At 42.1% G+C, this 24,204-nt stretch overlaps 2 protein-coding genes across 4 annotated transcripts in view; one reads left to right on the top strand and one right to left on the bottom strand.

Annotated features, from left to right (window-relative positions):
- plpp1a (phospholipid phosphatase 1a) overlaps positions 1-22,774 on the top strand; it is a 113,534-nt gene extending 90,760 nt beyond the window's left edge. For all 3 annotated transcript variants that reach the window (XM_072252523.1, XM_072252524.1, XM_072252522.1), the window contains exons 5-6: positions 19,179-19,355; positions 22,251-22,774. In XM_072252523.1, coding sequence (XP_072108624.1) covers positions 19,179-19,355; positions 22,251-22,376 — 303 coding nt within the window. In that variant the 3' untranslated portion in view covers positions 22,377-22,774. The remainder of the gene's footprint in view (positions 1-19,178; positions 19,356-22,250) is intronic.
- Positions 22,632-24,204, bottom strand: part of mtrex (Mtr4 exosome RNA helicase) — a 123,701-nt gene continuing 122,128 nt past the window's right edge. Inside the window, exon 27 of the mRNA XM_072252521.1 lies at positions 22,632-22,932. Coding sequence (XP_072108622.1) covers positions 22,880-22,932 — 53 coding nt within the window. The 3' untranslated portion in view covers positions 22,632-22,879. The remainder of the gene's footprint in view (positions 22,933-24,204) is intronic.

Below are 24,204 nucleotides of genomic sequence, written 5' to 3'. Positions count from 1 at the left end.
GATGTATTTGCAGTGCGGTCATTTCACTCAGATAATTCTCTGGATGAAGCGGCTGTTTCACAAGGAAAGATTATGCTTGTACTCTTTGCAGTTGGAAGAAGGAGAGGTGACCTCACTGAAAACTTCACATTCTGAGGGGGCTTAGCAGGGTGGCTGTCAGGAGGATGAATGTCTGGTCGGGGCATAGTTTCAGATTAAGGGGGTGCCCATCTAAAGCAGAGGTGAGATACATTTCCTCTCTTGGGAATGTGAATTATTTGTTTTCTGCCCCATGGGACTGAGGAGGCTGAGTTGTAGTAGACACTGAAGGCCAAGAAGACAGATTTTTGGTTTCTAGGGGAGTTGAGGGTTATGAGAATGTGCAAGAATGTGGAACTGTGGCCAAGTTAGGATGAACAGTGATCTTACTGAGTAGAAGAGCAGGCATGAGGGGCCACAGGGGCCACTCTGCCTTCCAGTTCTGCTGGTTTTTCTCCAGTTAGCTCTGTGCTGACAGTGCTGTTTATCTTATTCTTGTGCCTACTTCCTGTGCTTCAGTCATTTGCTTGCTATATCAGTGTCTACATTTGATCCATAAATTAGCAAGCTTGTTTCTGTATCTTAACACCACACTGCTGTCATTTCCAGTACACAAGTATAAAGAAGAGCAAAATAATTGTTACTCCAGATCCACTGCAGCACAGAAATATAAAGAACAAAATAATAAAAATACAATAAATATAAATATGTAAGATAGCTTACATAGATTGATTGTTATGTCCATAAAGGTTCAAAGGTTCATTTATTATCAAAGTATGAGTGCAGTATACAACTCTGAGATTCATCTTCTCCAGACAGCCATGAGACAAAAAAAAAACATGGAAGTCATTCAAAGAAAAACATCGATCCCCCGCGTGCAAAAAAAACCCAAATCTTGCAAGTGGCAAAACAATCAAGCACCCCACACGAGAAAAAAAACTAACAAATACTGCCAAAGAGCAACGAGAACAACAAACCCCAAACCTCCAACTCCCCCAAGCCCCTTCCCTCACTAACAAATCATGCCAGAATGACGCTACGCACTGAAGTGTCTGTACATCGGGTGACTCTGACTTGAAATGATAAAGTAGTCGTGGTTGAGAAGTGTGGAAGGGTGGGTTAGTGGGTAGAGATGTTGATCAGCCTTACTGCTTGGGGAAAGTAACTGTTTTTGAGTCTGTGCTCCTGGCCTGGTTGCTATATAGTCTCCTCCCTGATGGGATTGGGACAAACAGTCCTTAGGCAAGGTGGATGAAATCCTTCATGATGTTGCTGACCCTGTTCCGGCATCTTTCTCTATGTATGTTGATGGCGGGAAGGCTGGTTCCACGGAGGTATTGGGCAGATATGACTCCCTGATGTAGAGTCATTCTGCCTGCCACTGTGCTGTCTCTGTACAGCGATGCAGTATATTAGGATGCTCACTGTGGTGCACCTGTAGGAGGATGTGAGTATAGATGTGTATAGTCCAGCTCTCTTTAGCCTCCTCAGAAAGTAGAGGTGTTGGTGAGCTTTCCTGGCTGTGTAGGATGTGTTCTGGGACCGTGAGAGGTTGTTGGAGATGTGCACTCCCAAGAGTTGGTTGGAACTGCTCTCAGTTTCCACTGCTGTGGTACCAGTGTAAAGAGGGGGTGTCAGTGAAATGAGTTCTCCTGAAGTCATTAATCTTGAAACCCTTTGACCTTGCTGGTGCCATACTAGCAACATTTCCAGATTATTGCGTTTTGCTCCAACTCAAGCACTTTTATTTCATTGAGAAGGTGTTAAACCTTCAGTCTGTGGAAGCTTTGTCCCGAAGTTCATTCTGAACAGAGTAATGGATTTCTGAATATTCAAGGTATCAAGAGATATACACAAACGGCAGGAAAATAGTGTTGAGGCAGATCACTACCCATGATTGTCTTGGGCCAGGACTCAGGAACCTACCTACACTGGACCCTTTCAATGAAGAAATTCCTCACTAGAGTCTGCATGGTAATCCCATACTTTCATGACCTCAGCTAGGGAAGTAGCCTCCTGATATCCACCCTGTTAATTATCTCTCTAGGAATGTAGAGCATTTCAATGAATTCATCGTTCATCTATCTAAAGTCTTGAGGAGACACCTAGCCTTCTTAGTCTCTCCTCATATGACAAGCCTACCATTGCAGGAACCTGTCTGATGAGTTTTCCTTGCACTTCCTTTAGAACAAGTTTTTCTGAGGAAAAAAGACCAAACTGTACTTGGTTCTCCAGCCCCTATGTAATTGTAGAAAAACATCTTTATTCTTGTACTCAGATGCTCTTTCTTAGACCAACATCCCATTTTCCGTAAATTGCCTGCTGCCATGAACAGTCTCCAGCGCCGTAATGAGTAGTTTGGTCAAGCCGGCACAGTCAGAAACCAAATCAAAAGCGACATCCTGGTAATGGTCCTTCACTAAACTCCATTTGATGATTGCCGTGAGTAGGTTGGACATTTTGCCACAATACAGTATACAGACATCCCACCTCTCCCGGAAGTTCCGGGAGTCTCCCGCATTTCGGTAGTGGCTCCCTGACGCCTGGAAATTATATACAATATCCCGGAAATAGATTTTTTTTTAGAAGGGAGAGGGAGAGCGAGCATCCTGATTGGTCTCTGTTCGTGCTAAGAGTGGTCCTGACCACCGGGCCATGAGGAAACAATGTGATTTGGCGATATGAAACAATATGAGTCAGCTGCACCTTTCCTCGTTACCTGTCATGCACTGTTGAATTTTAACACACGTGAGGTCATTAGTGACCCGAGACGAGCAAAGGAATGGGTCCGTGACCCATTAGTGAATGTCCCTGGTGAACCATCCATGTCAGTGCGGGAAAAAAATCAACTCCTTGACCTTGCAAATGACGGTGGGCTGAAAGGTATGTTTGACATAACATCTCTGCCGGCATTCTGGATCAATGTCAAGGCTGAATATCCTGAGGTAGCCACGAAAGCACTGAAAACGTTGCTTCCATTTCCAACATATTTCTGTGAAGCAGGGTTTTCTGCAATGAATGCAATGAAAACTAAATTGCAGAATAGACTGGACATAAGGAACCCCCTTCGAGTATCGCTGTCTCCCATCACCCTTCGATAGGACTGTGTTGTTGCAGGGAAACAAGCCCAGGGCTCCAGCAATATTGGTGTGTTGCAATGATTTTATATGTTCATACGGGGAAAATATGCGCTGTGTGTTTAATATCCAAACAGAGTTTGTATGTTCCTGTCAGGATTAGAGGCAAATTGAATAGGAATAAGGAACCTTGGTTCTCAAGGGATATTGCAACTCTGATGAAGAAGAAGAGGGAGTTGTATGAAATGTATAGGAAACAGGGCGTAAATCAGGTGCTTGAGGAGTATAAGAAGTGCAAGAAAATACTTAAGAAAGAAATCAGGAGGGCTAAAAGAAGACAGGAGGTTGCCTTGGCCATCAAAGTGAAGGATAATCCAAAAAGCTTTTACAAGTATATTAAGAGCAAAAGGATTGTAAGGGATAAAATTGGTCCTCTTGAAGATCAGAGTGGTCGGCTTTGTGCGGAACCAAAGGAAATGGGGGAGATCTTAAATAGGTTTTTTGCGTCTGTCTTTACTAAGGAAGCTGGCATGAAATCTATGGAATTGAGGGAATCAAGTAGTGAGACCATGGAAACTGTACAGATTAAAAAGGAGGAGGTGCTTGCTGTCTTGAGGAAAATTAAAGTGGATAAATCCCCGGGACCTGACAGAGTGTTCCCTCGGACCTTGAAGGAGACTAGTGTTGAAATTGCGGGGGCCCTGGCAGAAATATTTAAAATGTCGCTGTCTACGGGTGAAGTGCCGGAGGTTTGGAGGGTGGCTCATGTTGTTCCGTTGTTTAAAAAAGGATCGAAAAGTAATCCGGGAAATTATAGGCCGGTGAGTTTAACGTCAGTAGTAGGTAAGTTATTGGAGGGAGTACTAAGAGACAGAATCTACAAGCATTTGGATAGACAGGGGCTTATTAGGGAGAGTCAACATGGCTTTGTGCGTGGTAGGTCATGTTTGACCAATCTGTTGGAGTTTTTCGAGGAGGTTACCAGGAAAGTGGATGAAGGGAAGGCAGTGGATATTGTCTACATGGACTTCAGTAAGGCCTTTGACAAGGTCCTGCATGGGAGGTTAGTTAGGAAAATTCAGTCGCTATACATGGAGAGGTGGTAAATTGGATTAGACATTGGCTCGATGGAAGAAGCCAGAGAGTGGTGGTAGAGAATTGCTTCTCTGAATGGAGGCCTGTGACTAGTGGTGTGCCACAGGGATCAGTGCTGGGTCCATTGTTATTTGTCATCTATATCAATGATCTGGATGATAATGTGGTAAATTGGATCAGCAAGTTTGCTGATGATAACAAAGATTGGAGGTGTAGTAGGCAGTGAGAAAGGTTTTCAGAGCCTGCAGAGAGACTTGGACCAGCTGGAAAAATGGGCTGAAAAATGGCAGATGGATTTTAATACTGACAAGTGTGAGGTATTGCACGTTGGAAGGACAAACCAACATAGAACATACAGGGTTAATGGTAAGGCACTGAGGAGTGCAGTGGAACAGAGGGATCTGGGAATACAGATACAAAATTCCCTAAAAGTGTCGTCACAGGTAGACAGGGTCGTAAAGAGAGCTTTTGGTACATTGGCCTTTATTAATCGAAGTATTGAGTATAAGAGCTGGAATGTTATGATGAGGTTGTATAAGGCATTGGTGACGCCAAATCTGGAGTATTGTGTTGAGTTGGTCACCAAATTACAGGAAGGATATAAATAAGGTTGAAAGAGTGCAGAGAAGGTTTACAAGGATGTTGCCGGGACTTGAGAAACTCAGTTACAGAGAAAGGTTGAATAGGTTAGGACTTTATTCCCTGGAGCATAGAAGAATGAGGGGAGATTTGATAGAGGTATATAAAATTATGATGGGTATAGATAGAGTGAATGCAAGCAGGCTTTTTCCACTGAGGCAAGGGGAGAAAAAAACCAGAGGACATGGGTTAAGGGTGAGGGGGGAAAAGTTTAAAGGGAACATTAGAGGGGGCTTCTTTACACAGAGAGTGGTGGGAGTATGGAATGAGCTGCCAGACGAGGTGATAAATGCGGGTTCTTTTTTAACATTTAAGAATAAATTGGACAGCTACATGGATGGGAGGTGTATGGAGGAATATGGTCCGTGTGCAGGTCAGTGGGACTAGGCAGAAAATGGTTCGGCACAGCCAAGAAGGGCCAAAGGGCCTGTTTCTGTGTTGTAGTTTCTATGGTTTCTATGGTTACTTAAAATGTTATGATGTGATTGACTTATCACCTATATTCCGGTTGTGATTAACACCCCCAGTCCCCATCGGCCGGTCCGCAAGAATATTGTCAGTATTAAACCTGTCTGGGGTGCAAAAACGGTTGTGGACCCCTGCTATGTAGACCTATTAGTTTTCTCTGTGGGCAGGCTTTACAGTCGACCTCAAAAATAATGACAGTGTTGCTCGCTGCACTGTTTGCAACAGTGACTTTTCTATTCCCCATGGTGGGTTAAGACTGTAAGAGACATGTTGAGGTGAGTTTAACAGGTGTCATTCATTCATTGAAAAACAGAAGACGCCATGACGTTTGTAGAAGGAACTATGTTTAGTTGTGATCTCATTCAAGCAGTGATGTATTTGCAGTGCGGTCATCTCACTCAGATAATTCTCTGGATAAAGCGGCTGTTTCACAAGGAAAGATTATGCTTGTACTCTTTGCAGTTGGAAGAAGGAGAGGTGACCTCACTGAAACTTCACATTCTGAGGGGGCTTAGCAGGGTGGCTGTCAGGAGGATGAATGGCTAGTTGGGGCATAATTTCAGATTAAGGGGGTGCCCATCTAAAGCAGAGGTGAGATACATTTCCTCTCTTGGGGATGTGAATTATTTGTTTTCTGCCCCATGGGAGGCTGAGTTGTAGTAGACACTGAAGGCCAAGAAGACAGATTTTTGGTTTCTAGGGGAGTTGAGGGTTATGAGAATGTGCAAGAATGTGGAACTGTGGCCAAGTTAGGATGAACAGTGATCTTACTGAGTAGAAGAGCAGGCATGAGGGGCCACAGGGGCCACTCTGCCTTCCAGTTTTGCTGGTCTTTCTCCAGTTAGCTCTGTGCTGGCAGTGCTCTTTTGCATTGACTGTTTATCTTATTCTTGTGCCTACTTTCTGTGCTTCAGGCATTTGCTTGCTATATCAGTGTCTACATTTGATCCATAAATTAGCAAGCTTGTTTCTGTATCTTAACACCACACTGCCGTCATTTCCAGTACACAAGTATAATGAAGAGCAAAATAATTGTTACTCCAGATCCACTGCAGCACAGGAATATAAAGAACAAAATAATAAAAATACAATAAATATAAATACGTAAGATAGCTTACATAGATTGATTGTTATGTCCATAAAGGTTCAAAGGTTCATTTATTATCAAAGTATGAATGCAGTATACAACTCTGAGATTCATCTTCTCCAGACAGCCATGAAACAAAAAAAAACCATGGAAGTCATTCAAAGAAAAACATCGATCCCCCGCGCGCAAGAAATCCCAAATCTTGCAAGTGGCAAAACAATCAAGCACCCCACACGAGAAAAAAAACTAACAAATACTGCCAAAGAGCAACGAGAACACCAAATCCCAAACCTCCAACTCCCCCAAGCCCCTTCCCTCACTAACAAATCATGCCAGAATGACGCTACGCACTGAAGTGTCTGTACATCGGGTGACTCTGACTTGAAATGATAAAGTAGTCGTGGTTGAGAAGTGTGGAAGGGTGGGTTAGTGGGTAGAGATGTTGATCAGCCTTACTGCTTGGGGAAAGTAACTGTTTTTGAGTCTGTGCTCCTGGCCTGTTTGCTATATAGTCTCCTCCCTGATGGGATTGGGACAAACAGTCCTTAGGCAAGGTGGATGAAATCCTTCATGATGTTGCTGACCCTGTTCCGGCATCTTTCTCTATGTATGTTGATGGCGGGAAGGCTGGTTCCACGGAGGTATTGGGCAGATATGACTACCTGGTGTAGAGTCATTCTGCCTGCCACTGTGCTGTCTCTGTACAGCGATGCAGTATATTAGGATGCTCACTGTGGTGCACCTGTAGGAGGATGTGAGTATAGATGTGTATAGTCCAGCTCTCTTTAGCCTCCTCAGAAAGTAGAGGTGTTGGTGAGCTTTCCTGGCTGTGTAGGATGTGTTCTGGGACCGTGAGAGGTTGTTGGAGATGTGCACTCCCAAGAGTTGGTTGGAACTGCTCTCAGTTTCCACTGCTGTGGTACCAGTGTAAAGAGGGGGTGTCAGTGAAATGAGTTCTCCTGAAGTCATTAATCTTGAAACCCTTTGACCTTGCTGGTGCCATACTAGCAACATTTCCAGATTATTGCGTTTTGCTCCAACTCAAGCACTTTTATTTCATTGAGAAGGTGTTAAACCTTCAGTCTGTGGAAGCTTTGTCCCGAAGTTCATTCTGAACAGAGTAATGGATTTCTGAATATTCAAGGAATCAAGAGATATACACAAACGGCAGGAAAATAGTGTTGAGGCAGATCACTACCCATGATTGTCTTGGGCCAGGACTCAGGAGCCTACCTACACTGGACCCTTTCAATGAAGAAATTCCTCACTAGAGTCTGCATGGTAATCCCATACTTTCATGACCTCAGCTAGGGAAGTAGCCTCCTGATATCCACCCTGTTAATTATCTCTCTAGGAATGTAGAGCATTTCAATGAATTCATCTTTCATCTGTCTAAAATCTTGAGGAGACACCTAGCCTTCTGAGTCTCTCCTCATATGACGAGCCTACTATTGTAGGAACCTGTCTGATGAGTTTTCCTTGCACTTCCTTTAGAACAAGTTTTTCTGAGGAAAAAAGACCAAACTGTACTTGGTTCTCCAGCCCCTATGTAATTGTAGAAAAACATCTTTATTCTTGTACTCAGATGCTCTTTCTTAGACCAACATCCCATTTTCCGTAAATTGCCTGCTGCCATGAACAGTCTCCAGCACCGTAATGAGTAGTTTGGTCAAGCCGGTACACTCAGAAACCAAATCAAAAGCGACATCCTGGTAATGGTCCTTCACTAAACTCCATTTGATGATTGCCATGAGTAGGTTGGACATTTTGCCACAATACAGTATACAGACATCCCACCTCTCCTGGAAGTTCCAGGCGTCTCCCGCATTTCGGTAGTGGATCCCTGACGCCTGGAAATTATATACAATATCCCGGAAATAGATTTTTGTTTAGAGGGAGAAGGAGAGCGAGCATCCTGATTTGTCTCTCTTCGTGCTAAGAGTGGTCCCCAACCACTGGTCTGTGAGGAAACAATGTGATTTGGCGATATGAAACAATATGAGTCAGCTGCACCTTTCCTCATTACCTGTCACGCACTGTTGAATTTTAACACACGCGAGGTCATTAGTGACCCAAGATGAGCAAAGGAATGGGTCCGTGACCCATTAGTGAATGTCCCTGGTGAACCATCCATGTCAGTGCGGGAAAAAGATCAACTCCTTGACCTTGCAAATGACGGTGGGCTGAAAAGTATGTTTGACATAACATCTCTGCCGGCATTCTGGATCAATGTCAAGGCTGAATATCCTGAGGTAGCCACGAAAGCACTGAAGACGTTGCTTCCATTTCCAACATATTTCTGTGAAGCAGGGTTTTCTGCAATGAATGCAATGAAAACTAAATTGCAGAATAGACTGGACATAAGGAACCCCCTTCGAGTATCGCTGTCTCCCATCACCCCTCGATGGGACTGTGTTGTTGCAGGGAAACAAGCCCAGGTCTCCCACTGATTCAGCGATATTGGTGTGTTGCAATGATATTATATGTTCATACGGGGAAAATATGCGCTGTGTGTTTAATATCCAAACGTTACTTAAAATGTTATGATGTGATTGACTTATAACCTATATTCCGGTTGCGATTAACATCCCCCCCCCGGTCGGCCGGTCTGCAAGAATATTGTCAGTATTAAACGTGTCTGCGGTGCAAAAACAGTTGCAGACCCCTGTTGAGTAGACCTATTAGTTTTCTCTGTGGGCAGGTTTTACAGTCGACCTCAAAAATAATGACAGTGTTGCTCACTGCACTGTTTGCAACAGTGACTTTTCTATTGCCTATGGTGGGTTAAAATGTAAAAGACATGTTGAGGTGAGTTTAACAGGTGTCATTCGTTCATTAGCATAGCTAACGTTATTTAAACTAGCTGGCTGGCTGCTAAGGAGCTACGCTATTGATGTCCTACGTGATGAGGCCAAACTCCCTGTAGACTTGCTTAAAGTTGTAATAGAATAAATATGATAATATAATATAAGTACATATTTTAATGTCACATTTTCTGCATATACCCAATTTAGTTTACAGATTAGACAAAATCACTAAACAAAATATTACATACACCTTTGGAGGTCGACCATGGGGGGGGGGATATGGGGTTGCTGGGGTGGGGGTGCTACCTCCCTGAAATGGTGGTGCTACCTCCTTGAAATGAGTTTTTGCAGGGTGGGATGTCTGCAATATAAGACATTAAGAAATGAGTGTTGCTCTGTCTGATGATGTCACATGTGCAAATGACACCCTGAGCTAGGAGAATTGCAACTGGTCAAATTTCTGATGGACATGATTCAAAACGTCCTCAAAAGTTAATATGTGTACTTTAAGCATTGAAAATTATGTCCAAGTGGGTCCGGTTTGTAGGCTATACTCTCTATCTCTAAACAACTTTCTCCCCAGTAACGTAAAGCATGGTTTTCATGAATAGTTGAACAGAAAGGAGTGTGAATTAAGGAAAATACTGCTTAGCATATTCCTGAATTTTCAGGATTGTGTAGCATGAATATGAATTACTATATTTGGACTCAAAAATGTATATTTCTTTGGACCTGTAGTTTTGAAAAAAAAAGTTGAAATGCCACCCCTCCCCCACCAAAATGTTAGAATTTAAAACTTGTAAAGTTTGTTGGTGAGGTTTTAATAGCTGCATGTCATTATGTGTTCTGTGCAAGTATAATTGAAGCTGAATGTTAGTTTGCGTGAGCTGCCCTGAATTTTCAAAAAGATTCCATAGAAGGGGGAGTTGATTAGAACTAAACAAAAAGCACATTAAGATGCTATTAAGAGAAATTTATCTTTTATAGACCATTTATATGGCAAATACTTAATTGTTTAATTTCAAAACTTTATACGGTTAACAGCAACATTCAGAATGAATTTCTTGTGCCCAATTCAGTTCAATTCCATTGATCTGTTAACGTGGATTTTCCTAAGGGCGAGTCTCAGCTATTTTTGTTTGAAACTGGATAACTAAACCATGATTTTCGTGTCTTCTTTGACAAGCCAGCACAATTTGAGAATGAGAGCTAGAAACAGCTTTGGAGCACAATATTTGGGTTTTGGAACTCTACCCAATTAATCTGAAACATATGCAGTGCATTGAGAAATCTGCATCTGGTTTGCAAGCAAGCTGATGGAAATTATTATAACCTTGAAACTCTTTAAGGAAGTCTTTTTCAATTGACTTTGGTGCAGTTGTCTATCTGCCTCTGCCATTATCTCACACTCTTGGTGTTAAAGTTACCACAAGGCAGACTTACTCCAGTGTTAGCCTCACAGCTGTAATAATACCATAATATCCAACCTTACATGCTCAAACACTACCATCCAGTTCCGCTGTCCTATGAAAACATACAATGTTTTAGGAACAGCTTCTTCCCCTTTGCTATCAGATTTCTGAATGAACAATGAACCAATCTATGTACACCACCTCGCTATTTTTGCTCTCTTTTTGCACTATTTATTTAATCTATCTGATAAAATAGTCAGCATGGTTTTCTCAATGGAAAATCTTGCCTGACAAATCTGTTGACACTTTAAGAAAATAACAAGCAGGATAGACAAAGGAGAATGGGTCGATGTTATGTACTCGGATTTTCAGAAGGCCTTTGGTAAGCTGCTGCACATGAGGCTGCTTAACACGATAAGAGCCCATGGTATGACAGGAAAGATTCTAGCATGGGTAGAGCATTGGCTGATTGGCAGGAGACAAAGAGTAGGAACAAAGGAGGCCTTTACTGGTTGGCTGCCAGTGAGTAGTGGGATTGGGTTTGGAACCGCTTCTTTTTATGTCAATGATTTGGATGATGGTGTTGATGGCTTTGTGGCCAAGTTTGTGGACAATATGAAGGTAGGTGGAGGGGCAGGTAGTGTTGAGGAAACGGAAGCAGCAGAAGGGTTTAGACAGATTAGGAGACTGGGCAAAGGAGTGGCAGAGGGAATACAGTGTCGGGAAGTGTATGGTCATGCAGTTTGGTAGAAGGGATAAAAGCGTAGAATATATTTCTAATGTGGAGAAAGTCCTAGGTGCAAAAGGATTTGGGAGTCCACTTGCAGGATTCCTTAAAGGTTAATTTGCAGGTTGAGTCGGCCAGGAGGAGGGTAAATGAAATGTTAGCATTCATTTTGAGAGGACTAGAATATAAGAGTAAGGATGTGATGCTGAGGGTTTATAAGGCACTGGTGAGACCTCACTTGGAGTATCGTGAGCAGTTTTGGGCCCTTAATTTAAGAAAGAAAGTGCTGGCATTGGAGAGGGTTTAGAGGAAGTTCACGAGAATGATTCTGGGAATGAAGGGCTTGTCGTTTTAGGAGCAATTGATTACTCTGTGCTTTTAGAATGAGGTGGAGGGGGAAATCTCATTGAAAACTATTGATTGTTGAAAGGTCCAGATAGTGTGTATGTGGAGAGGATGTTTCCTATGGTGGGGGAGTCTGAGACCAGAAGGCACAGCTTCAGAATAGAGAGTCCTCCATTTAGAATGGAGGTGAGGAATTCCTTTAGCCAGAGGGTGGTGAATCTGTGGATTTTGTTGCCACAGCCGCGTGTGGTGGCCAGTTCACTGGGTGTATTTAAGGAGGAGGTTGATAGATTCTTGATCAGTCAGGGCATGAACCATTATGGGGAGAAGGCAGGAGAATGGGTTGAAAGGGAAATAGATTTACCATGATGAAATGGCAGAGAGTGGTTTCCAGTTAATTTGGCCATTGGTTAATCTGGACAGCTGTTTCTTCAGGACAACTCGTAAAGAAGGAAAACTGATCAAGAAAATTGGCAGGATTCCCTTTCTTATTTGGGATAAAGTGCTGCTTAATTGGGACATGAGACTGTTGCCAAAAAGTTTCTAACTAGCATCAGTCGTGTGCACTTGTGTAGCTGTTAGACACTGCACCGTGCTTAGAGTGAAATCTTTAAATAGCGTCAGTTGCTTCTGTTTGTGTTCAAAAAGCAGTGATTTTTGTCACTGATTGCTGGTGAGAAATATGCAGTAAGACATTTCAGAACTTTTTTTCTCACTATGGTTTCAAGCATTGAGGCTTGGAAGTGACAGAAACGGCCAGGAATGAAAATGAAATGATTTCACAACTATAACATACTAAACAGTTTATCTGTACCCCTATACCAACAGCACTGTATGATGGCAGTCCATTATCTGCACTAGGTCCCTGCGCTGATCTTGTTCATTGAATATCCTGAATGAACTCTACCGTCGATAACTATCGGGAAATAATACACAGATTTATTGTACTGCAGTGCTATTGATTGTGGTCTAATTTGTTCTGTATTTCAATTAAATAGGTAATTTGTTACTTGGTTTGTAATTCATAATATTTTTATGTATTGCCCTGTTCTGCTGCTGTGCTGCAAAACAACAAATTTCATGATGCACGTCAGTGGTATTAAGCTTAATTCCGATTCCATGCTCAAGAGTTTCTGCGTACCCCTACATTCAAATCCTGGTGTCATCTACTGATCAGTTAATTGCTTCTGCCTAGTCTGCCTCCACAACTACATTCAACCTTATGTGACAGCATGCATTTTCTTTTCTCTTCACTGCAGTATTCTTCCCCAGGTTTTCAATCAGCGACTGTGCCTAGCTTCTCTCATTATTACTCAATAGTTTGTTGGTCAGCACTCTGACATTTTATTATATTTAGAGAATTTGTAAGTACCCAGATGTTTGCTGTTCTTATGGAGCTTTCCACTAACCTCGGGAAGTTGCACACTAAGTTGAATTTTCCAAATATTTTAAAATTGTATTTCATTTTTGCAGTGTTAAAAACAATATTGTTTGGCCCTAGTTCAACAATGACAGCATTTAGTTCTTGCAGTTTGTCCAGATGTACTTTGTCTAGCTCTACTTTGTCTAGCTGTACTTTGTCTAGCTGTACTTGGTGAAGGAGTGGCTTTTTACACTGTATTGATTCAACTCTCGCCCCCTGGTGGTTCCTGCTCAGAATGTCAGTTGGTGTCATCTAGCTGAATATTGCTGCTGAGCCTGAGGGCAAAGTGGTCGTAGTTTCAATGTAAAATTCTCCTTGGTAATTCATATAGAAAGAATGGTTACAGAGAAAATTAGTGTAAAAACAGGATTGCACTTTGAGACAGCATGAACTTGCTAAGATGAATTTGTTGAAAGGAAATTGCTATGTTTAAGTACATTTTTAAATTAAGTTAAACTTCCAAGAATTACTTTCAAAAATGCAAATTATAATTCAAGATACTGTAATCTTATTCCCTTGTAGCAGTTATTTGAATATGCAAACATGAATTATGAGCAAGGGATAGGCTACTCAGTCTGCTCTGCCATTTAATAAAATTGCGACTGACCTCATTGTAACCTTACCTCTGTTTTCCCGTCTCCCCATTTCACCCCCTTGATAAGCAAACATTTATCTGGCTTTGCCTTAAACATATTCAGCAACTCTGCTTCTGCAGGGTAGGATTTCAAACAATGCATCCGTTGAGAGAAGAAAATTGCCTCATCTTTGTTCTTCCCAGCCCTCTTCCTGTTTGGACTCTTCGGGATCTCGTGAGTTCCAAACAGCTCACTTCTCGCTCTTTTAAACTCTAGCAGGTGAAAGCCTAGCCCATCCAACCATTTCTCATAAGGTAACCTGGCCATTCCAGATAATGTAAGCTACCTCGATTAAAAGAATTAGAATCGGAATCAAAATCAGGTTTAATATCACTGGCATGTCGTGAAGCTTGATGTCTTGCAGCAACAGTACATTGCAATACATAATAAAAACTATCAATTACAATAATAAATATATATACATAAAAAGTAAATAAGTAGGTCAAAAACAGAGGAAAAAATAGTGAGATAGTGTTCATGGGTTCATTGTCCATTCAGAAATCTGATGGTGGAGGGGAAGAAGCTGTTCCTGAAACATTGAGTGTGTGTCTTCGGGCTCCTGTACCACCTCCTTGATCGTAGCAATGAGACGAAAGTACGTCCTGGCTGACGGGGATCTTTAATGATGGATGCCATCTTTTTGAGACATCTCTTGAAGGTGGCCTCGCTGCTGGGGAGGCTGGCACCCATGATGGAGCTGGCTGAGACTACAACTTTCTGCAGCTTTTTCCGATCCTGTGCAGTGGCCCCTCTGTACCAGGCGGTGATGCAAACGGTTAGAATACTCTCTGCATTTGTGAGTATCTTTTGTGACATACCAAGTCTCCTCAAGTTCCTAATGAAATATAGCCACTGTCATGCATTCTTTGTAATTGCATCAATACGTTGGGCCCAGGATAGACCTTCAGAGATGTTGACACCCAGGAACTTGAAACTGCTCACCCTTTCCACTGCTGACCCCTCGATGAGGAATGTGGTGTGTTCCCTCGACTTCACCATCTTGAAATCCACAATCAATTCCTTTGTCTTACTGATGTTGAGTACAAGGCTGTTGTTGCAATACTGGTGCACCAGTATTGATTGTCAGCGAGCAGGAGATGTTACTTCCCATCCTCACAGACTGTGGTCTCCTGGTGAGGAAGTCAAGGACCCGGTTGCAGAAGGAGGTTTAGAGGCCCAAGTTTGGGAGCTTGGGCCAACATTGTGCAAAATACTGCAGATGTTGCTCACTAACATACTGATGCACTAGGGTGCATTCCCCCTACTTGTGTATACAATTTCTGTAGCAATAAAACGATAACATTCTGCTGGCTTTCCCGAGAACTCGCTGAAGCTACGTTCTGATATTTGCTCCGTGCATGAACTAGGACACCTCTCAATCTAATGAAATCTTTCCCCAAACCAAGGAATTTTGGAAATTGAAACCAAGTCATCAACTATCTAAGTAACCACTTCTTTTAAGACCATCAGATGAAGCCCATCAGGGCATGGGCTTGTCAGCTACTGCTCCAATAGTTTGCTCAGTAACATTGTTCTGGTGAATGTAATTTCTCCAAGTTCCTTCTGTTGTCACATGAAGAAAGTCACCGGAGAGAAGTACAGGTTGTTATGAAGCAGGCATCATATTGAGACTCAAAGGCCAGCCTGACCCAACACTGCACAACATTTTATATGCTACAGATCCAATGACAATTCCACAGTTACAAAGTTTCTTTTGAATTGCACAGCTCCTTCTTCACACCTACATGATAGACGTCCAGATAACAAATTTAATCAGTATTGTCTGGTCTTCCAATTAACTGTGGTTCATGGTTCTGTGGAACCATTGTTCAGAGCTGCATTTTAGATTTAATCCACATTTCATATTCACATCAGAAAACTGATCATTTGCTGAATTTATTTGCTATACCTACTAACTCCAAAAACATTCTTAACACCTTTCAATCTTGTTTTACAACCATTTCTGGAATGTTGCTTATATCCTCTAATCGAGGCTCCTTTCATTTTTACTATAATGCAGTAGAGGTGGCAAAGGGAGTGACTTCTGTTTAACTTTCTATCATTAATAAGCCAAAAACCAGGAAAAAGCCCTCAAAACACATAAAAGCAATACATTAAAGGGAATAAAATTTTCTTAATTCAGATCAATCTCGGAACTTTAGTTTTCTCTTCCTTGCCTTTCATTTGAAGTAAACCATTTACTGTTTAAAAAAAATGAAATTTCGATTTGGTTTATTCTGTATTTTGTGTGCCAAATGTGCTAAAAGCCGATTAAAGGAAGAACATTTACACTTCTCCAAATGAATGGAGAGCTGACTTCCCTTCTTGGTTTGACAGTGTGCTGAAGGTTATTTTGAAGCACAAATACCATGACATTTCCTAGTGGAATACCACATACAAGGTGAATTGGATGGGATATTTAGAGCTGCAACCTGTGGCTCCCGACTGATTTCCTTTCACGGTGCATGTGTGAACCTGAGTTTCACTCTGGTTTGTTGGCTGGTACCTGTGAAATCATCTTTCTGTACAAGTCTTCAGCGAAGAAGGGAATACATTTTAAGGCAGAGTGAACAGGAGCAAGATGCTATTCACTAGTCCACTGTTATTTAAGCTTTCCTTAATGAAGTAGAGTTCAATTTATAGACCTGTGTAAGTATCAAGGATGTGCTTAATAGTTAAAGGCCTTTGTGGTGAAATTAGAAATATAATATAGAGAAGATAAAATCTCTCTTGATTCTAAAAGGATCTTGGTTCCTCCTCGAGACCCAGCCATCGCAGCCCCTTAGTAGTGGCTCATAATACCCAGACCTGTGTCATTAATTTTTGCACAGCTATAGGTTATAGAAAGGTGAGATTTATCACACCATAACAATACACAAGATTCTCTGTAATGGTAATATTTATTTTAATAATGTGCATAATCCTGAAACCAGTCACAAAGATTTAATTCATTTAATGAAAAGCCAGTTACAGCATTATATAAGCAACACACATCCAAGTTGCTGGTGAACGCAGCAGGCCAGGCAGCATCTCTAGGAAGAGGTGCAGTCGATGTTTCGGGCCGAGACCCTTCGTCAGGACTAACTGAAGGAAGAGTGAGTAAGGGATTTGAAAGTTGGAGGGGGAGGGGGAGATCCAAAATGATAGGAGAAGACAGGAGGGGGAGGGATAGAGCCAAGAGCTGGACAGGTGATAGGCAAAAGGGGATACGAGAGGATCATGGGACAGGAGGTCCGGGAAGAAAGACAAGCGCGGGGGGGGGGGGGAACCCAGAGGATGGGTAAGGGGTATATTCAGAGGGACAGAGGGAGAAAAAGGAGAGTGAGAGAAAGAATGTGTGTATAAAAATAAGTAACAGATGGGGTACGAGGGGGAGGTGGGGCATTAGCGGAAGTTTGAGAAGTCGATGTTCATGCCATCAGGTTGGAGGCTACCCAGACGGAATATAAGGTGTTGTTCCTCCAACCTGAGTGTGGCTTCATCTTTACAGTAGAGGAGGCTGTGGATAGACATGTCAGAATGGGAATGGGATGTGGAGTTAAAATGTGTGGCCACTGGGAGATCCTGCTTTCTCTGGCGGACAGAGCGTAGATGTTCAGCAAAGCGGTCTCCCAGTCTGCGTCGGGTCTCGCCAATATATAAAAGGTCACATCGGGAGCACCGGACGCAGTATATCACCCTAGCCGACTCACAGGTGAAGTGTCGCCTCACCTGGAAGGACTGTTTGGGGCTCTGAATGGTGGTAAGGGAGGAAGTGTAAGGGCATGTGTAGCACTTGTTCCGCTTACACGGATAAGTGCCAGGAGGGAGATCAGTGGAGAGGGATGGGGGGGGGGGACGAATGGATAAGGGAGTCGCGTAGGGAGTGATCGCGTAGAAAGTGGAGGGAAAGATGTGCTTAGTGGTGGGATCCCGTTGGAGGTGGCGGAAGTTACGGATAATAATATGTTGGACCCGGAGGCTGGTGGGGTGGTAGGTGAGGACCAGGGGAACCCTATCCCTAGTGGGGTGGCGGGAGGATGGAGTGAGAGCAGATGTACGTGAAATGGGGGAGATGCGTTTAAGAGCAGAGTTGATAGCGGAGGAGGGGAAGCCCCCTCAAGGAATAGGGTTCCCCTGGTCCTCACCTAACACCCCACCAGCCTCCGGGTCCAACATATTATTATCCGTAACTTCCGCCACCTCCAACAGGATCCTACCACTAAGCACATCTTTTCCTCCACCCCCTGCTTTCCGCAGGGATCGCTCCCTACATGACTCCCTTGTCCATTCGTCCCCCCCCATCCCTCCCCACTGATCTCCCTCCTGGCACTTATCCGTGTAAGCGGAACAAGTGCTACACATGCCCGTACACTTCCTCCCTTACCACCATTCAGGGCCCCAGACAGTCCTTCCAGGTGAGGCGACACTTCACCTGTGAGTTGGCTGGGGTGATACACTGCGTCCAGTGCTCCCGATGTGGCCTTTTATATATTGGCGAGACCCGACGCAGACTGGGAGACCGCTTTGCTGAACACCTACGCTCTGTCCGCCAGAGAAAGCAGGATCTCCCAGTGGCCACACATTTTAACTCCACATCCCATTCCCATTCTGACATGTCTATCCACGGCCTCCTCTACTGTAAAGATGAAGCCACACTCAGGTTGGAGGAACAACACCTTATATTCCGTCTGGGTAGCCTCCAACCTGATGGCAGGAACATCGGCTTCTCTAACTTCTGCTAATGCCCCACCTCCCCCTCGTACCCCATCTGTTACTTATTTTTATACACACATTCTTTCTCTCACTCTCCTTTTTCTCCCTCTGTCCCTTTGAATATACCCCTTACCCATCCTCTGGGTCCCCCCCACCCTTGTCTTTCTTCCCGGACCTCCTGTCCCATGATCCTATCATATCCCTTTTGCCAATCACCTGTCCAGCTCTTGGCTCCATCCCTCCCCCTCCTGTCTTCTCCTATCATTTTGGATCCCCCCCTCCCCCTCCCACTTTCAAATCTCTTACTCACTCTTCCTTCAGTTAGTCCTGACGAAGGGTCTCGGCCTGAAACGTCGACTGCACCTCTTCCTATAGATGCTGCCTGGCCTGCTGCGTTCACCAGCAACTTTTATGTGTGTTGCTTGAATTTCCAGCATCTGCAGAATTCCTGTTGTTTACAGTATTATATAATTATTTTTCATATTTTAATCCTAAGTACAGCTTGCCTTGGATGTTGAAATAAAAGAACTTTCCTCAAAGGGTTTTCACCATAAGTGAGAACAAGACCTTTGAGTTTGAGAATAGTAGTGCAAAGTAAATTATTAAGTAGAGGTGGACATTCCAGACCAGATCGATTAAAGTATAATGATCAATCAGTGAGAGGGTTTGTTTTAGTTACTAAAAAAACTCATGTTAATAACTTAGTAAAACATATTCTAGATTTAACCAAAATTTACTTTTTTTCATCAGCTTTACCTGCAGGCACGGATGGTGGGTGACTGGTCCAGACTGCTGCGTCCAACACTTCAGTTTGGTTTAATCGCAGCTTCAGTTTATGTGGGATTTTCACGTGTGTCTGATTATAAACATCACTGGAGTGATGTGTTAACTGGACTCATCGAGGGAGCGATTGCAGCAATACTAGTTGTAAGTAGAAACAAGTTCCTCCTTTATTGCATTGTCTTCAATAAAATGGTTTATCATTAAAGTAAATATACATAATTTTTTGGAAATTCAGAAATAATAAAAATGCTGAAAATGTTCAAAACGTTTGGCAATATCTGAAAAGAAGATATTGATGGATCCCCATCCATGGTAAGCAAATCATGGATACGGGACTGACTGTAAGCGTTGGCCTTGGTGACTGAGTTATTCCCACCTGTTATTGTGGACCACAGGCAGAGATCGATACTAGAACTGGGGCTGCATTAGGGTAGGGACTCCATTCTTTCCAGTGGTGGTTCTCAGCCAGTGCTTTAGCATTCTAATGATTTGATCTGACCATGTTCAGAATTGCTTGTGAATATTAGAGAAATTTAGGAACTTAAAACCGCTTTAGTTCTTCGTCTGTCAAAGGCCATCTGGGTATTTGGGGAAGGTTGCCCCTGGACGCAGAAGGCCAGTACGATGTCCTTTGCATCTGGACCAGTGGAGGTGGGTAGTGTTACTGTCAGCAAGCTGGATACTTGAACGGCCAGCCAATTGTTTAATTGATTTATCTTTCTTATGAACAGTACAGTGAATATGTCCAGGGACTGTGTATTCCATCAGTTCATAGACTTCTCTGTGATGGTTTATTCCTGAATTCTGTTTTAAATAACATAATTCAAAATCTAAACACACTGAGTGGTAGAAATTTATGGTGCAGGAGATGGTCATTTGGCCCCTTGTGCTATTTCTCAGCAGTTAGTATCTCTACTGGCTACACACCAGTGCTCAGATTCATGCGATGAGGATAATTGCCTCCACCATCCTTTTTCAAACAGTGTACCTTAGATCCCTACCATCTTCCTGGTCTTTCCAGGTGCTGCAAACTGGTTCAATTACAGCATTTAGGAGAGGTTTGGACATGTACATGGATGGGAGGGGCATGGAGGGCTATGGTCCAGGGACGGGTTGATGGGACCAGGCAGAAAAACAGTTTGGTGCAGATTAGTTGGGTTGAGGGGTCTGTTACTGCGCTGTGGTGCTCTATGACTCTGAATATTGTTTTTACGCCTCATGGTCTCTCTGCTGGGGGAAATATTCACCCCACGTACACTTCTCAACTTCACACACCTAAACCCCACCTCTGATTGAAAATTCATTTACTTAGAACAACTTTAGAATTAAGAATGAGATGGCCTTGGTAACAAAACCAGATTGTTATAATCTGGTTCACGAATGTCCTTCCAGGATGGAAGCTTGCCATCCCCACCTGCTTAGTCCTTCATCAGCTTCTAGTTCTAACAATCTCCAGCTAAATTGTCTTGACAAGCCATTCAGTTCAAGGAGAAATTATGATGAACAGTATATGGTGGCCTGGCAAATGTTGGCATTTTGTGTAAACATTGAATGCTAGAATCGCAGCACAGAAATGGGGTCTTACTGCCCACCCCGTCCATGCTGGTTGCAATGTCTATGTTAATCCCTGTATTAAACCTCTATGTTTCTACAGTTTTCCTATCAAAAACCTTTTAAATGTTGTAATTGTATCCTCCTCTAGATAACCACACTTTGTCAATGTCATAGTCATACTTTGATTCCGAGGGAAATTTGGTTTCGTTACAGTTGCACCAACCAAGGACAGAGTATAAATATAGCAATATAAAACCATAAATAGTTAAATAATATGTAAATTTTTAAGTGTGTGGAAAATCTTAATCCTGAAATCTCCTTTAAACTTTAGTTTCACTTTTAACCTGTGCCCCCCCCGTTCCTTTTTCCTCTCATCTAAAATTTGTGCTATTTCTGGACTCAATTCCCATGGAAAAAATTGACCATCTATCCTGTCCGTAATTTAATGAACTGAAGTAAGGTCACCTTCATTCCAGCCTTTCCAATCTCTCTTTATAACTTGCAGGCACCATCCTGGTGAATCTCCTCTGCCTCTGTTGCTACCACATCCTTCTTACAATGTAGCAACCAGAACAATACACAAAAAAGTCTGGCCTAACCAATTTTATACAGCTAAGTGAATTCCCAATCCTTCAGCCAATGAAGCCAGGTGTACCTTATGCACTACCCTTTCCACCTGCTATGGACTGGGATCCCAAGACCTCTCTGCACATCAGTGCTCCTAAAGGACCCAGCCATTTCCTGTGTCTTACAAGGAATCCATCTTCCCAAAATGCATTACCTCACACTTTGTCAAACATTTAAAAGAACTCCTTAAATCCCTTTTAACTAACCCTGTCACATTATTCTGTTGTAACTTACATACCAACATCAAAAAGGACACACATTCCATATGCTACCTTAACATTTTCTACATCCTGCTAAATCTAAAGATCTGTGTTCACCCACAAAGCCCTCCTACTTCACACTACACTTTATGAACTGCTTTTCATTCCATTATTTCCTTGTTCTTCCTTCTCCAAATGTACTACCTCACACACGTTCTGAATCCCATTTTCCACTTCTCTGCCTTCTGCCTACATATCTTCTGCAGTTTTCATACCACATTCACTAAACATACATGGCCAGTTCTGATGGTGAAAAATTCACAGGGATGTGGGCTAAATGCAGGCAAATAGCTTCTTGGTTAGCATGGAGATGTGTTGGGCTGAATGAACCTATTTCAATGACTCTGACTGTATGTTTGAATGTAGTTTAGGAGAGATGAAAATAATAATTAATTCTATACATCACCTTGTGTTCCTCCCTCACCTTTTAAATCTACTCTTTCTTTCTCCGGTCCTGCTGAAGGGCTCAGGCTGGAACATTTCCCGTAGATGCCACCTGACCTGCTGAGTTCCTCCAGCATTTTGTGTGTGTTGCTTGAATTAATAGCATCTCCAGATTTTCTGTTTGTGATCTAATACTATATATTTTTTCAACTAGGTGCTGTTTGTGTCAGATTTTTTCAAAAAGAAACACCGCAGCATTTTACCAAAAGATGAGGAAAGTTCACACGCAGCTTTGCATGAAACACAAGGAAACCATTATGCCAGGAATAATCAACAATAAAGAATTGTCGCAGGTGTCAATGAATGTACGTGTTGTGAAACTTAAAGCATATTTCCAGAGTAAAACACCTAGTCACTTAAGTAGATAACTATCTTTATGAATAAACACCTGCTATACTCTTGGAATCCACCCCATGTTATAAACATACACCTATATAACAATTTACATTTTGTTTATGAATACAGGTATTTTAATTAATACTGTGCCTTTCCTTATAAAAAGCTTTTATTATTGAAATAAATTGTCACACAGTAGTTCAAGATGTAAAAATGTTTATTAAAATAACAGCAATGTTTTCCCATGTGCAGTTTCAATACTGAAGTTTGCTTTTCGGTCCTTGAGGACCACACTATATATAAATTCAATGGAAAATAAAATGTCTTTCAAAATTCTGACAATGCTCAGTTGTTGACTGTTTATTCAAGACTGGTCTCTTCGTGGGTCCTTTCAAACGTTGTGATTAAATGTAAGTGTCATTGACAGTGCCTTTTTTTAAAAAAAAATTATAAGTAAAGACTTGCAGCAAATACAATATCTCTTTTGATCTTGGATATGCCTGAAAAAAAATTAAAGAATTAATACATAAGCAATTAAGTGAGAAGAATTACTGTGCTCTAACAGCTGTCCTTTTTGTGTGTTCCTTTCTGCGTTCTTTGCACCCTCTACCAGCCAGCAGAAATTTGCAAGATAAAGCAATAGAGAAAAAACTTCTCCCTGTAAAGGAGCATCTCTCTTCCTGACAGCTCCAACATGATCTTATGGCTCCATGGATATGTTAAGCAAGAAGCAATTCATGACATTTAAATTTTTTTCTGCACCCTATCTAATAAGTGTCAGGCCACTCAATCTTAGTGCATGGCTCTACAAACCTACGAACACTATCGCACTATTTCTCTTTTTCACTATTTACTTATTATTGTAACTAATAGTAATTATGTTTTGCGCTGTACTGCTGCAAAGAAACCAAATTTCTTAACAACCCGTACATCAGTGAAGATAATCCTGATTCTGATTTTGAACATCTTTCCGCCACATTTCATTCAGTTGTAATCTAGTTGTAGATCACTGGTTTATTTTATTCTTCAGATCAAGAATTCTGAGGTAACAAGACAAGGTATTATAAATGCAAAAGATTCCAGTCCAAAAAGAATTAATTCTGGAACCTTGATCTTACTGTCTTTGTGACAAAGTACCCAAATTTTGTAGGATTAAGAGTTGTTAATATTCATTGTGTCCAATCAAAGTTGTATTACATTTAACTAACAAGGTGGGCAAGGCAATTGGAAAGATGCCATTTTTGTTGTCCTGCAGGCTCTAGCAATGCAATCCAGTAATTATGAGAAACAACCTTCAAAGGTACATGAACAAGTCTAAGCTACAGATCACCACAGCTCAAGTTTGAAGCATTTATTAACTAATGATCAATCAAGACCTCAATCTCAAAACAAGCTACGTTAATTCAGAGCGAGAAGAAAACTCATACTACTGCATGAATTCCTCCTATACTTAAACAAACTGGGATTTAGAAAAATGATTTCTCTAATTTACCTGAAGTAAGCATTTTAGATGCTCCATCCCTCATTTACCTATCATTTCCAAATTTCCTTCAGTCATGGACAGACTTCTGAGAGCTAGGGTTTCATTCTGAAATTTATGAATTTTCCTCACCCTCACTCAATCTGCCTAATGTCCAAATATACCTTAAGCTATATTATAGACAAACCTGGGGAGAGGAGATAATCTCATTTCCTTTGAGGGTATACCACTTTTACATGGAAGGTAAATATATACAGTGGTCAAAAACACGCCGAGTCATTTACCAGTGCAA

This window comes from Mobula birostris, chromosome 3, assembly GCF_030028105.1.
Source record: "Mobula birostris isolate sMobBir1 chromosome 3, sMobBir1.hap1, whole genome shotgun sequence".
Taxonomy (NCBI): Eukaryota; Metazoa; Chordata; class Chondrichthyes; order Myliobatiformes; family Myliobatidae; genus Mobula; species Mobula birostris.
This window is presented reverse-complemented; position numbering and strand designations above follow the sequence as displayed.